Source organism: Schistocerca gregaria, chromosome 4 (genome assembly GCF_023897955.1).
Source record: "Schistocerca gregaria isolate iqSchGreg1 chromosome 4, iqSchGreg1.2, whole genome shotgun sequence".
NCBI lineage: Eukaryota > Metazoa > Arthropoda > Insecta > Orthoptera > Acrididae > Schistocerca > Schistocerca gregaria.
Window position 1 is genome coordinate 458,337,953 of NC_064923.1, and position 12,554 is coordinate 458,350,506.

Below are 12,554 nucleotides of genomic sequence, written 5' to 3' on the forward strand. Positions count from 1 at the left end.
AGGAAGACCGAGAGCACTATAAAGCTCAGCATCGTACAGTGAGATACAGCCCGGGAGAATTGATGTTTGCGGAAAATTGGACTATAGAAAAAGACACTAAAGTGGTACTTTGGGCCGTGTTGGACGTCCCGTATGAAGTCCACTTCTCCAAGAAAACAAAAGCGAAGAGTCATCCATGTCGTGTATATGAAGCCCTATTACAGCCCAGAGGCGTGGATCGACGATGAGAGGTTTAAAGAAACTGATGATTCTCTCGTCGATAGTGGAACTTCTGCGGGAGGAGCTACCTTCGACGCTCATCATAGCGTAGAGGTTGTACTGACACGACCGGAACGCGAGTATCCGCCAGTACTGACATACAGAGGACTTTTGAAAAGTTCTAGATCCAGGGTGCTGTAATGTTCAAATGTGTGTGAAATCGTATGGTACTTAACTGCTGAGGTCATCAGTCCCTAAGCTTACGCACAACTTAACCTAAATTATCCTAAGGACAAACACACAACCCCACGCCCGAAGGAGGACTCGAACCTCCGCCGGGACCAGCAGCACAGTCCATGGCTGCAACGCCTTACACCTCTCGGCTAATCCCGCGCGGCAGGTACTGTAATTGGCTCCAATGAAAACTTCTGAAACAGTGGGTCGCTGTTTTTCTACGAGAGGGAGGAATGGCACGAGCTCTGCTGCAATGTAGTGTAGTGGTAAGTGTTGCTGTCTGGTGTGTTGTAGATCGCCAGTTTAAACCGGAACAACTGCAATAATTTTTTAATTGTTACTTGTCACTTCTGGAAAGCTCTAGAAATATCTTATGTTTGTGAAGTTAATATATTCTGGAGTCCTTTGTGTTTGTATAAATACCAGCAGTCTGGAGTATTCGATGTTTGCATAAATAGCTGCTATCCCTGTCCAGGACGTCAGTTCCGTCCTGGCTGCAATATTGTGTCATTAATAAATGTGCTTTTAGTTCTAAGAGTTGTGCTTCATTGACGAACCTCCGATTTGGATTTAATATTGATTTCGATGTTGCAATATGGAACGAACCAGAGGCGGAATACTCTCGACTGCCACCAGAAGAGACGATATGCATTTGAAAGCGAGCGTGATCGGGACGGTGTCTCTTCAGAAGGACGCAGAGAGCTCCGCATGCGCCGATAACTGCGCAAAAGTGACAACTGGGGTTGTAATGAATGAAAAAGAACAAGAAATTACCTCCCCGAATAAGCACTTTAGTCAAGGACAGTAATTAGAGGAACACATTAAACCTGTGTGCAGGCTGGCGACACTACAGGGGGCATCCACACTTAATGCTGTTGAGGATACTGGGCGACTTGCGCGTCGATGACGATGAATGATGGTGAGGGCGACACAACACCCACTCCACGAGCGGAGAAAATCTCCAACCAGGCCGGGAGTCGAATCCGGGCCCGCCGCGTGGTACGCAGACGCGTTACCACTTTTTTTTTTGTTCGTTGTGTTTTGTCGTATCGAACGTCACATGACATCCGCTGAAGTTTGTTATTGATACCTTCACTCAGTTTTTTATTACAAAGAGCAGCCAGCTCTGTGAACGAACACGTTGAGCTATCGTGCCGGTACCACTCAGCTAAGCAGGCGGACACAGTCGGTAGTAACTGATGGAAGGTCATCGAGCAAATCAGAAGTAATATGTGGCCTTCCTCACGGAAGTGTTGTAGGCTCTATACTATTCCTGATCAATATAAACGATCTAGGAGACTCTCTGAGCTGCCCTATTATGTAGATTGATTGCAGACGGTGCTGTCGTTTAATGTCTTGAAATCCTCGGATGATGAAAACCAATTGCAAAATGATTTGGACAAGATAACTGTGTGGTGCGAAAAGTGAAAGTTGACTCTGGATAATAAAAAGCTAGAAGTCATCTACATGAGCAATAAAAGGAATCCGCTAAATTTAGGTTAAAAGAGAAATCACACAATTACCGGTAACTTAAACTGGAACGATCACATAAATAACATTCTGGTTAAAGCGAACCAAAGCTGTGATTTATTGGAAGAGCGCTTACAAAATGCAACAGTCCTGCTAAAGAGACAGCCTACACATAGCTTAACCGTCATTGCTGTGCGATATGGGATCAGCAACAATAGGACTGCCTGAGGACATCGAAAAAGTTCTAAGAATGGCAGCTCGTTTTCTATTATCGCGAGATAGGGGAGAGAGTGCCACGTATATGATACGCGAAGTGGGATGGCAATCATTAAAATATTGGCGTTTTTCATTGTTTCAGGCTGTTCTCAAGAAATTACAGTCGCCAACTATCTCCTCCGAATGCGAAAATATTTTGTTGCCGCCCACCTACGTAGGGAGAAATGATCGTTATAGTAAAGTAAGAGAAATCATAGCTCGCATGGAAAGATTTAAGTATTTCAGGCAACTTTCTGAGGAGGGCAACAACAGCTCAGATACACTGTGAATAACAATAACAGCTCTCAACACTCAATAACCATTCAAATTATCATAATAATTAAAAGGTTCTAATGATGAAGTGTTTCCAAACGCCGCATAGCTGTACGAAGGTGCTTTATTTGCAACTAACGGTTTCATGTCAGCATAGACGCATCTTCAGGTTTATAATGGTTACAGTTGTATACTGTAAATTGGCAGTTATGGAGTTTCAGCTTTGAAGCTTTCAGGACTTAGTTATTGTCCATCTACATTATGAAGATGTTACCATTATAAACCTGAAGATGCGTTTATACTCACGTGAAACCGGTAGTTGTGGATAAAGCACCTTCATGCAGCTATGCGGCTTTTGGCAATAGCTCATCTTTCTTGTCTTTTTAATCGTTATAATTTTAGGAAAATATGAATGATATTGTGTACTGAGAGTTGTTATTGTTATTCACAATTTAAGTGTCGGTTTTTCCCGCGCGTTCTTCGAGAGTGGAACGATAAAGAAATTTCCCTGAATGTGGTTCGATTAACCCTCTACCAGGCACTTAATTGTAAATTGCAGAGTAATCATATGTAGATGTAGATGATCACATCCAGAGATCAGAATTTCGTTCAGAAGGACGAGTTGTGAATTCTATGGTGGAGCAATAAGTCAATAAGTCGAGTGTACAGTCTTTCCTAGAAGAGCACACCCAGCTCGTGGTCTATTGGTAAGCTTCGGTGCCTATACATTCCGGGATCACGGATTCAGCTGTAGGCCGGTTCGGTGATTTTATTCACTAGGAGACTGCGTGTTTGATTGAAACTTCCTAGGGAATAAAACTGTGTGCCGGACCGAGCCTCGAACTCGGGACCTTTGCCTTTCGCGGGCAAGTGCTCTACCAACTGAGCTACCCAAGCACGACTCACGCCCCGTCCTCACAGATTTACTTCTGCCAGTACCTCGTCTCCTACCTTCCAAACTTTACAGAAGCTCTCCTGCGAACCTGGAAACATCCCCCAGGCTGTGGCTAAGCCATGTCTCCGCAATATCCTTTCTTTCAGGAGTGCTAGTTCTGCAAGGTCAGCAGGGGAGCTTGTATAAAGTGTGGAAGGTAGGAGATGAGGTACTGGCAGAAGTAAAGCTGTGAGGACGGGGCGTGAGTCGTGCTTGGGTAGCTCAGGTGGTAGAGCACTTGCCCGCGAAAGGCAAAGGTCCCGATTCGAGTCTCGGTCCGGCACACAGTTTTAATCCGCCAGGAAGTTTCATATCAGCGCACACTCCGCTGCAGAGTGAAAATCTCATTCCGCGTATTTGATTGTCCACACCATTTCGTTTCATCTTCATCAACGCGCAGGTCCTCGACGTGACATTAAATAGAAAGAGCTGCACCAGGCGCGTGAAGTACGAGTATACCAGACGTGGTCTCCCTGCCAAATGTCATATGATCATTTCATTTTTTCCGTTGGAGAGCAGAGTTTAGAATTTGTGTCTAAATCTATACGCATCCTGTGCATACCTTTAGGATACGGAGAGGTATGACGAACTCTCGACTTCGCGCTTAATTCTACCGGACATGTTAAGCTTCATGTGGGCGCTGTAGAGTTTTCAAAGGTTTGAGTTGGGTGTCGGATATTAGATCGGACATTTCGCTAAGATTTTGCGCAAGAAGTGAGTTACTTTTCGGAGGAAATACTATTTGAAGTTGTACCTCCCAGTGCAAGTTGTAGTAGCGGTTGGAGGTTTCCAATAATGAACTTCATATTTACTACAAGAGTGTGTTTAAGGAAGTCTGGTTGACGTTGAATGCGAATGACAGTTCGTACCCCGTCCGCCCAGCTATCTTAAGTTTTCTGCGTTTAAAGTCAAACGGCACGAAGGCTTCCTAGAAATGCACACGACAAATGTCCTACACTATCGGCATATTTTTTTATTAAATTATCAGTTGAATAGCATCCATTTCATCCTCCACTGTTCACTAATAAAACGAGAAAAATAAATAAAGGAAGAAGAAATTTTGTACAAAACTAGACGATCGAACGCTCCTTTTTATCAGAGTGCGTAAGTACCACTAGGTTGTATTGGACATAATAAGACTTTCTCATCTGTACAGTTCTGTCAACCACGAATCATCTTTCCAGAAAATAAAATGAAAAAATGCCTATTGGATGCTTCGAATGTTCTCAGAACTACCACTGCTCAAACGTAAGAATGCTGAAAAGGTTGATCGGGCATGGATGTGTATGATGTCCTTAGGTTAATTAGGTTTAAGTAGTTCTAAGTTCTAGGGGACTGATGACTTCAGAAGTGAAGACCCATAGTGCTCAGAGCCATTTGAACCGTTTGAAAAGGTTGAAAATTCACATTAACATGTGTAACCGTAGACGACGGCGTACTGCATGAATCGGGGTACCGTAATTTACCTGATCACGGACAGGAGACACTCTAGTTATATCGGAGCAGCACGTGACAGAACTAAACAGTTTAAAGTGATTTATTTCCTTCACTTAAACTATTTCTCTTCTTGTGATCTTCACACAGTGTCTTTAACTCTTATGTAACGTTTAGCAAAGACTGCTGAACCACACTGACACTGTTTTGGAAAAATTACGGCGCTTAACTTGACTTCGTAAGCCGTTTGAATGACTAACATTTTTTTCGCGAACGTCAGATTGTTAACTGGCGTTTATAGTTTTCTAACCTGAGCGTGCGGTTCTCATGATACTCCTGTGTTTAGCAATAAAACATATACTATGTTATGTTCTGTATTCTAGCAGGAAGAATTTTATCTCGCTTGTTTTATGATACTGAATTAAGAGTGAGTTTTACTGATTGTGTATTTTTGTGTGCACAGTGCAAACCATACCACGTGGGCAGCTCCACGGTTATCATAGGGGATGCAGCACATGCCATGGTCCCTTTCTATGGCCAAGGAATGAATGCGGTGAGTATTCTTGGGCTAAACAGTCGTGTTGAATAGTTCCGTAGTTTCTCAGATGACAATATGGTAGTAATGTCTACTCTTGAAACGATGTTACAGAAGATAACTCCAGTTCTAACATTTGGTGGTTTCGATGTGTTTGTTTCTCCAAACCCTATGTCGGCTGTACCAAGCTTTCTAGGAATTTTTCAAATGTGCTTCGACGTACTGAAACCACTAGAAGGAAATCAAGCAAGTGGTGTCGGACGAGATAAAATCTTCAAGTAGTTACTGGAAAACTGTAATGACTTGCTCAACAAGCTGCCAGTAACTGCTTCTACGAAATTAGCCGACCTTTAGCTATCTGAGACATAATAATTTAACTTACCATACAGTAACCTTCATAATGAGACAGGAAGAGAATTGTTAATTAACTTTTATGTATAGGGCGACCACCGTGATTTTTTCCAAAACTGAATGTGCAATCGATGTGCTGCCTTCACAGAAATAAGGTCGTGGTGGTCGACTCAGTAAAACAAACGGTGTTAAACTGAGAGGTTTACTAACACCACTTCTTTAATTCTTAAATCTAAAGACGTCGGTTTTTACTATACAACTGCTACGCAGATGAGTGGAACCACAGTGGAATTTGTTGCAGAGTTTTAATGCAAATGGTCAATCGCCATTGCAGTCTATGAGCGCTATTCACGCACCCGCTTGGTATTTGTCCTCCCAGCAAGCGACTTAAAAACGACGACCATTAGACTATCCTCACACGCGACATGGAAGTTGACGTGCACATGGCTGATCGGTAAACATTTAGAAATGATCAAACGATAACTTTTTGCCAACTTAATCTGTAACTGATCAGCTCTCTAGCGGCAGTTGTCGACTCCAAAAAATGGTTCCAATGGCTCTGAGCACTATGGGACTTAACTGCTGAGGTCATCAGTCCCCTAGAACTTAGAACTACTTAAACCTAACTAACCTAAGAACATCACACACATCCATGCCCGAGGCACCGTAGCGGTCGCGCGGTTCAAAACTGTAGCGCCTAGAACCGCTCAACCACCACGACCGGCTGTCGACTCCATCTGGCGCGTCAAATACAAAAATTTTATTTCCGAAAATACCGAAATTAATTTTAATACCGATTGCCGAATATGGGCAAAGTTAATCTAAGAGAACGTTGCGGGGACACCAATGGGTTGAGGGAATTTAGCATGCTGAAAACAATAACTGAAAAAATAATAAATTTTCGCTCATAAAAATCCTGTTTGGCAACATCTTTGAACAAGAGAACTTCGTTTCAAATATTTCTGAAGACTTAAAACTGCATGCTCGGTGAGAAAGCAAAGAGAAATTACTTAGTATCGAAAGCAGTACGCTACAAAATAATTTATTCGTTATCAATGGTTTCGAGGTTTTTATCCGCAACTTTTTGGCTCCATTCCTCCATGTTCCTCTATCAGAGTTTCTCCTTCTCCAAAATCATTGGAAATGCACACAGCCATTGTTTAACACTTCTTTATATCTTTATACACTGCGAAAAAAGTATCACTTATAAAAAAAGCCCGTAATTGTCGCCCTAATGAAAGACTAACGGGTTTCCTGCCATCAGGCGCTAGAACAGGCACATGGGACCACTGAGCTGAATGGGCGTCGAAGTCTCTTACAGGTACGTTCTTGAACGTCCTAAACAAAGTTGTGTGGGTGGCACCGAAGGAGTTGCCAAATTAACGGTTCTTAGTAGGACACTTTGCGGTTTTATTCACGCACATGTAAATGTTGCACCAATCCCTGATCACACCATAGGAGGGCGCGAGACAGGAGGGTTGAAAAATCATAGACACACTTTGTTGCTTCGTATCACATTCAAATTTCGTCGAATGGTTTTGAACGGTCTTATAGCTTAATGTGAAATCCTACGTACATTGAACTTTTATTGCGCAGTTTTCTTCTTCTATTGAGTCATCAGCGCTCCGATACGTTTGATGCAGTCCCCATGAATTTCTTTCTTTTGCCAACCTCTTCATCAGAAAGTAGCTCTTCTACACTACTTCCTACATTTGCCATAAATGGATAAAATGTTCTTCCGAATTACCGCTTATTTCACGAAGAAAAGATGCGTGTCTGATTCATCCAGGTTTATACTATAATCATTGTATGTTCACGTCAAAATACACTCCTGGAAATTGAAATAAGAACACCGTGAATTCATTGTCCCAGGAAGGGGAAACTTTATTGACACATTCCTGGGGTCAGATACATCACATGATCACACTGACAGAACCACAGGCACATAGACACAGGCAACAGAGCATGCACAATGTCGGCACTAGTACAGTGTATATCCACCTTTCGCAGCAATGCAGGTTGCTATTCTCACATGGAGACGATCGTAGAGATGCTGGATATAGTCCTGTGGAACGGCTTGCCATGCCATTTCCACCTGGCGCCTCAGTTGGACCAGCGTTCGTGCTGGACGTGCAGACCGCGTGAGACGACGCTTCATCCAGTCCCAAACATGCTCAATGGGGGACAGATCCGGAGATCTTGCTGGCCAAGGTAGTTGACTTACACCTTCTAGAGCACGTTGGGTGGCACGGGATACATGCGGACGTGCATTGACCTGTTGGAACAGCAAGTTCCCTTGCCGGTATAGGAATGCTAGAACGATGGGTTCGATGACGGTTTGGATGTACCGTGCTCTATTCGGTGTCCCCTCGACGATCACCAGAGGTGTACGGCCAGTGTAGGAGATCGCTCCCCATACCATGATGCCGGGTGTTGGCCCTGTGTGCCTCGGTCGTATGCAGCCCTGATTGTGGCGCTCACCTGCACGGCGCCAAACACGCATACGACCATCATTGGCACCAAGGCAGAAGCGACTCTCATCGCTGAAGACGACACGTCTCCATTCGTCCCTCCATTCACGCCTGTCGCGACACCACTGGAGGCGGGCTGCACGATGTTGGGGCGTGAGCGGAAGACGGCCTAACGGTGTGCGGGACAGTAGCCCAGCTTCATGGAGACGGTTGGGAATGGTCCTCGCAGATACCCCAGGGGCAACAGTGTCCCTAATTTGTTGGGAAGTGGCGGTGCGGTCCCCTACGGCACTGCGTAGGATCCTACGGTCTTGGCATGCATCCGTGCGTCGCTGCGGTCCGGTCCCAGGTCGACGGGCACGTGCACCTTCCGCCGACCACTGGCGACAACATCGATGTACTGTGGAGACCTCACGCCCCACGTGTTGAGCAATTCGGCGGTACATCCACCCGGCCTCCCGCATGCCCACTATACGCCCTCGCTCAAAGTCCGTCAACTGCACATACGGTTCACGTCCACGCTGTCGCAGCATGCTACTAGTGTTAAAGACTGCGATGGAGCTCCGTATGCCACGGCAAACTGGCTGACACTGACGGAGGCGGTGCACAAATGCTGCGCAGCTAGCGCCATTCGACGGCCAACACCGTGGTTCCTGGTGTGTCCGCTGTGCCGTGCGTGTGATCATTGCTTGTACAGCCCTCTCGCAGTGTCCGGAGCAAGTATGGTGGGTCTGACACACCGGTGTCAATGTGTTCTTTTTTCCAATTCCAGGAGTGTAACTAAAGCAGTACTGCATCCCCAAAATCAATATTTTTTACAATAGGAGCCTCTTCCCCTCCCAGCATCTGACCAATTTTTTCTGCATATCTCTTAAATGATTGCCAAGTTCTTCGCTTCCGACTGCTGAAGGATCGTTAGGACTGAATGAAAAAGTCGCTAACATATTACATGAGTAACAATTGAATAGGCAGAATTGTGATCCGTCAAACAGAAAAGGCCTTGCACAGTCATTGTAACGTATAGATGAGCATTGTCTTGGATTACAATTAAAACAGCCCGTTGATGTAACGGAAGAGTTTCTTGTTCTTCAAATCTACGATGTGTCATTCGTAGCTGAGGGCTAGCATACCCAGTGGCACCCGAGACGATCAGGCCAATAGCCCATTGTACATGAGAGGTGCTCTCCTCTGTAGTGGATCACGCATGGTTAGCAGTCAGTTTAGTCCCAAATGAAGCGAGAGTCCCCGGAAATAATTTGTTGCCTCTCAGCACGTAAATCCTATAAAGACAATCTCACCGTATGTAGAGTACTTTTATGTTTGGCGTCAAGAGTATCCTGTGCAAAGAAATTCATGTTCGCAGTCCACAGTGTTGCAGAAGCTGGTAAACTCTGTGGCAGCACACTTTCACATGATTTGAAATTTGGCCCTACTGTGCATGCACAGCAATAAACAGTTTGAAACTATCTGCGATCTTCGATTTTATTTTGTTTTCTAGCTGATAACTAAAAAAAATGGCTCTGAGCACAATGGGACTTAACTTCTAAGGTCATCAGTACCCTATAACTTAGAACTACTTAAACCTAACTAACTTAAGGACATCACACACATCCATGCCCGAGGCAGGATTCGAACCTGCGGCCATAGCGGTCGCGCTGTTCCAGACTATAGCGCCTAGAACCGCTCAGACAGCCCGGCCGGCCCTGATAACTCACGTGTTGTACTGGATGTCATGCCGGAATAACTTTTTACACCATGGGGAATTGCATCGTTCTGAAGCTAAAGTGACGTATCTGGTGTCTTCCGTATTATAACTCAACTGCTACAAAAGTTTGTAGTTTCGAGGCAGAAGCGCATTAAAGATCTATAAAAACACATCGTTTTGTACGATTTATTACAATATAATGTCGGAAAATAAGAAGATGATGTCTAATAAAAGTGTTACTCAATGCAATTATGGAAAATTTAAAGTCAGAATTCTAGTTACTTGTAAGTGTTGCACAGCATTAAAGCTGGAAAAATCGGTGCAGGAAGCTACGTACATGTCTTTATTTATTGTTGGTGTATCTTAAAATAGCAAAAGAGTGAGCGAACTGATGAACGTGTGGAAATGTTTTCGAATAAAATATCATATATTACTTGTCAGATAAGGATGATATGATAATGGAATATGCCGTATTGTCAATCTGTTCACAAAAGAATGAGACTTTGTAAATGGAAAACGTAAATAACACTCATTAGGATATAAATTAGTGTCAAAGGAGGTCCCATGTAGGTGTACAGAAAGTGTGGGTGAGAGAAAAACTTCCGATTTTTACTAAAGATGAATAAATATAATCAAAATTTAACAAATGACAGAAGTATGATCAGCTTTCAATAAGACAATACCTACATCTACATCTACATCTATACCTACGGCACACTCCACAAGGCACCTCCTTCCTTGTTCCACTCACGAATTGCGCATAGGAAGAATGATTGTCAGTAAGCCTCTGTATTAGCTCTAATTTCTCGGGTTGATCGTCGCGCTCATTTCGTGAGATGTTTGTTGGATGAAGTAATATGTTGTCCTACTCTTCCTGGAAACTGCTCACTCGAAATTTCAATAGCAAACCTCTCCGTGAGGCACAACGCCTCCGCCACTGGAGTTTATTGAGGATCTCTTTAACGCTTTCGCTCCAAATAAACGAACCTGTGACAAAAATTGCCGCTCTTCGTTGGATGTTATCTATCTCTTCTATCAGTCCTACCTGGTAAGCGTCAAAGACTGGCGAACAGCACATAATGATCGGTCGGCCTTTTAAGGCACCTCCTTCGTGGGTGAATCGTTCAGATTCTTCCTTTGGATCTCAGTCTGGCATCTACTTTTCCATTTTATTTTACGTGGTCGATCCTCTTAAGATCGCTCTGGATAATTACTCCTAGATATTTTATGGTAGATACTGTTTCAAGTAAGTTATCATCAACAGTATAGTTGTACAGTAGTGGATTTCTTTTCCTATGTACGCACTACATGTTACATTTAGTTACGCTCAGGGCCAACTGCCAAAGCCCGCACCATTCGTCAGTCCTTTGCAGATCATTCTGCAAATCTATCCCGTCTTTTGGTGTTGCTACTTTCTTATAGACAACCGCATCATTAGCAAACAGTCGTTAAAGACTTCCAATGCAATATAATTGATCATTTATATTCGTTGTAAATAGTAAGATACCTTTCACACCTGCATGGGGTACTCCGAAAATTATTTTACATCTGTCGATTTTGTTCCGTTACAAGTAATATGCTGAATTCTATAAACGAGGAATTCTTGAATTTAGTCGCAACTCTGGTCCGTTACTCGGTGAGCACGTATTTTTTTTACTAAAAGGCAATGTGGGACGGTGTCAAACGCCTTTATGAAATCAAGGAAGGCAACATTACCCTAGTCCTATTGTCTATAGCGCTATGGATCTCATGGAGGCACATAGCGAGCTGAGTTTCGCAAGATCTTTGTTGATTTTTATAGAGGGAATTTTCGTTTTCCAAAAATGTCACAATTCTTGAGCATAAAACATGTTCCATAATTTTACAAGAGACTGACGTCAACGACATAGGCTAGTTGTCATGTGCATCTGTCTTGCGTTACTTCTTGAAAATGGGGATGACCTGCGTTTTTTCCAGTCGTCAACCACCATTCGTTGTTCCAGCGATCTATTATAAACTGCTGCTAGAAGCGGAGCAAGTTCTTTCACATAATCTTTGTAGACTCTTACAGATATCTCATCTGATCCTGATGAAACGCCGGCCGCGGTGGTCTCGCGGTTCTAGGCGCGCAGTCCGGAACCGTGCGACTGCTACGGTCGCAGGTTCGAATCCTGCCTCGGGCATGGATGTGTGTGATGTCCTTAGGTTAGTTAGGTTTAAGTAGTTCTAAGTTCTAGGGGACTGATGACCACAGCAGTTGAGTCCCATAGTGCTCAGAGCCAACCTGATGAAACGATCGTAGCTGTTCTTCTATTCTCAATATGTCCCAATCCGACTTTCGTACAATGAGTGAAAGTAGGGACCGTGTTTCGATCTTCCTAGATGAAACAATTTCGGAAGATAGAATGTATTGTTTAGGCCTTTTCTCTGTTATCTTCCGATTCTGAGCCCGTTTGGTCATTGAGTGAATCAATAGAGGATTTCGAACCGTTTACGGATTTTATGTAAGACGAGATCCGCTTTGGGCTTTCACTCAGTACGGCTGACAAGTCACTGAACGCAGCTCTTGTTGCTCTCCATACGCTCATTTTCGCTTCGTTCAGTTTTTTATTGTCAGCTACATATAGACTTTTCTTGAATTGTGTTGAAGCTCTCTTTGTTTACGTAGCAGTTTATCACGGCTATTAAACCTCGATGGGTCTTACTTATCTTTCG

At 43.7% G+C, this 12,554-nt stretch overlaps 1 protein-coding gene across 1 annotated transcript in view; it reads left to right on the plus strand.

Annotated features, from left to right (window-relative positions):
* Window positions 1–12,554, plus strand: part of LOC126267269 (kynurenine 3-monooxygenase) — a 164,403-nt gene that overhangs the window by 140,431 nt on the left and 11,418 nt on the right. The window contains exon 8 of the mRNA XM_049972335.1: window positions 5,262–5,351. Within this exon, the coding sequence (XP_049828292.1) occupies window positions 5,262–5,351 (90 nt within the window). The remainder of the gene's footprint in view (window positions 1–5,261; window positions 5,352–12,554) is intronic.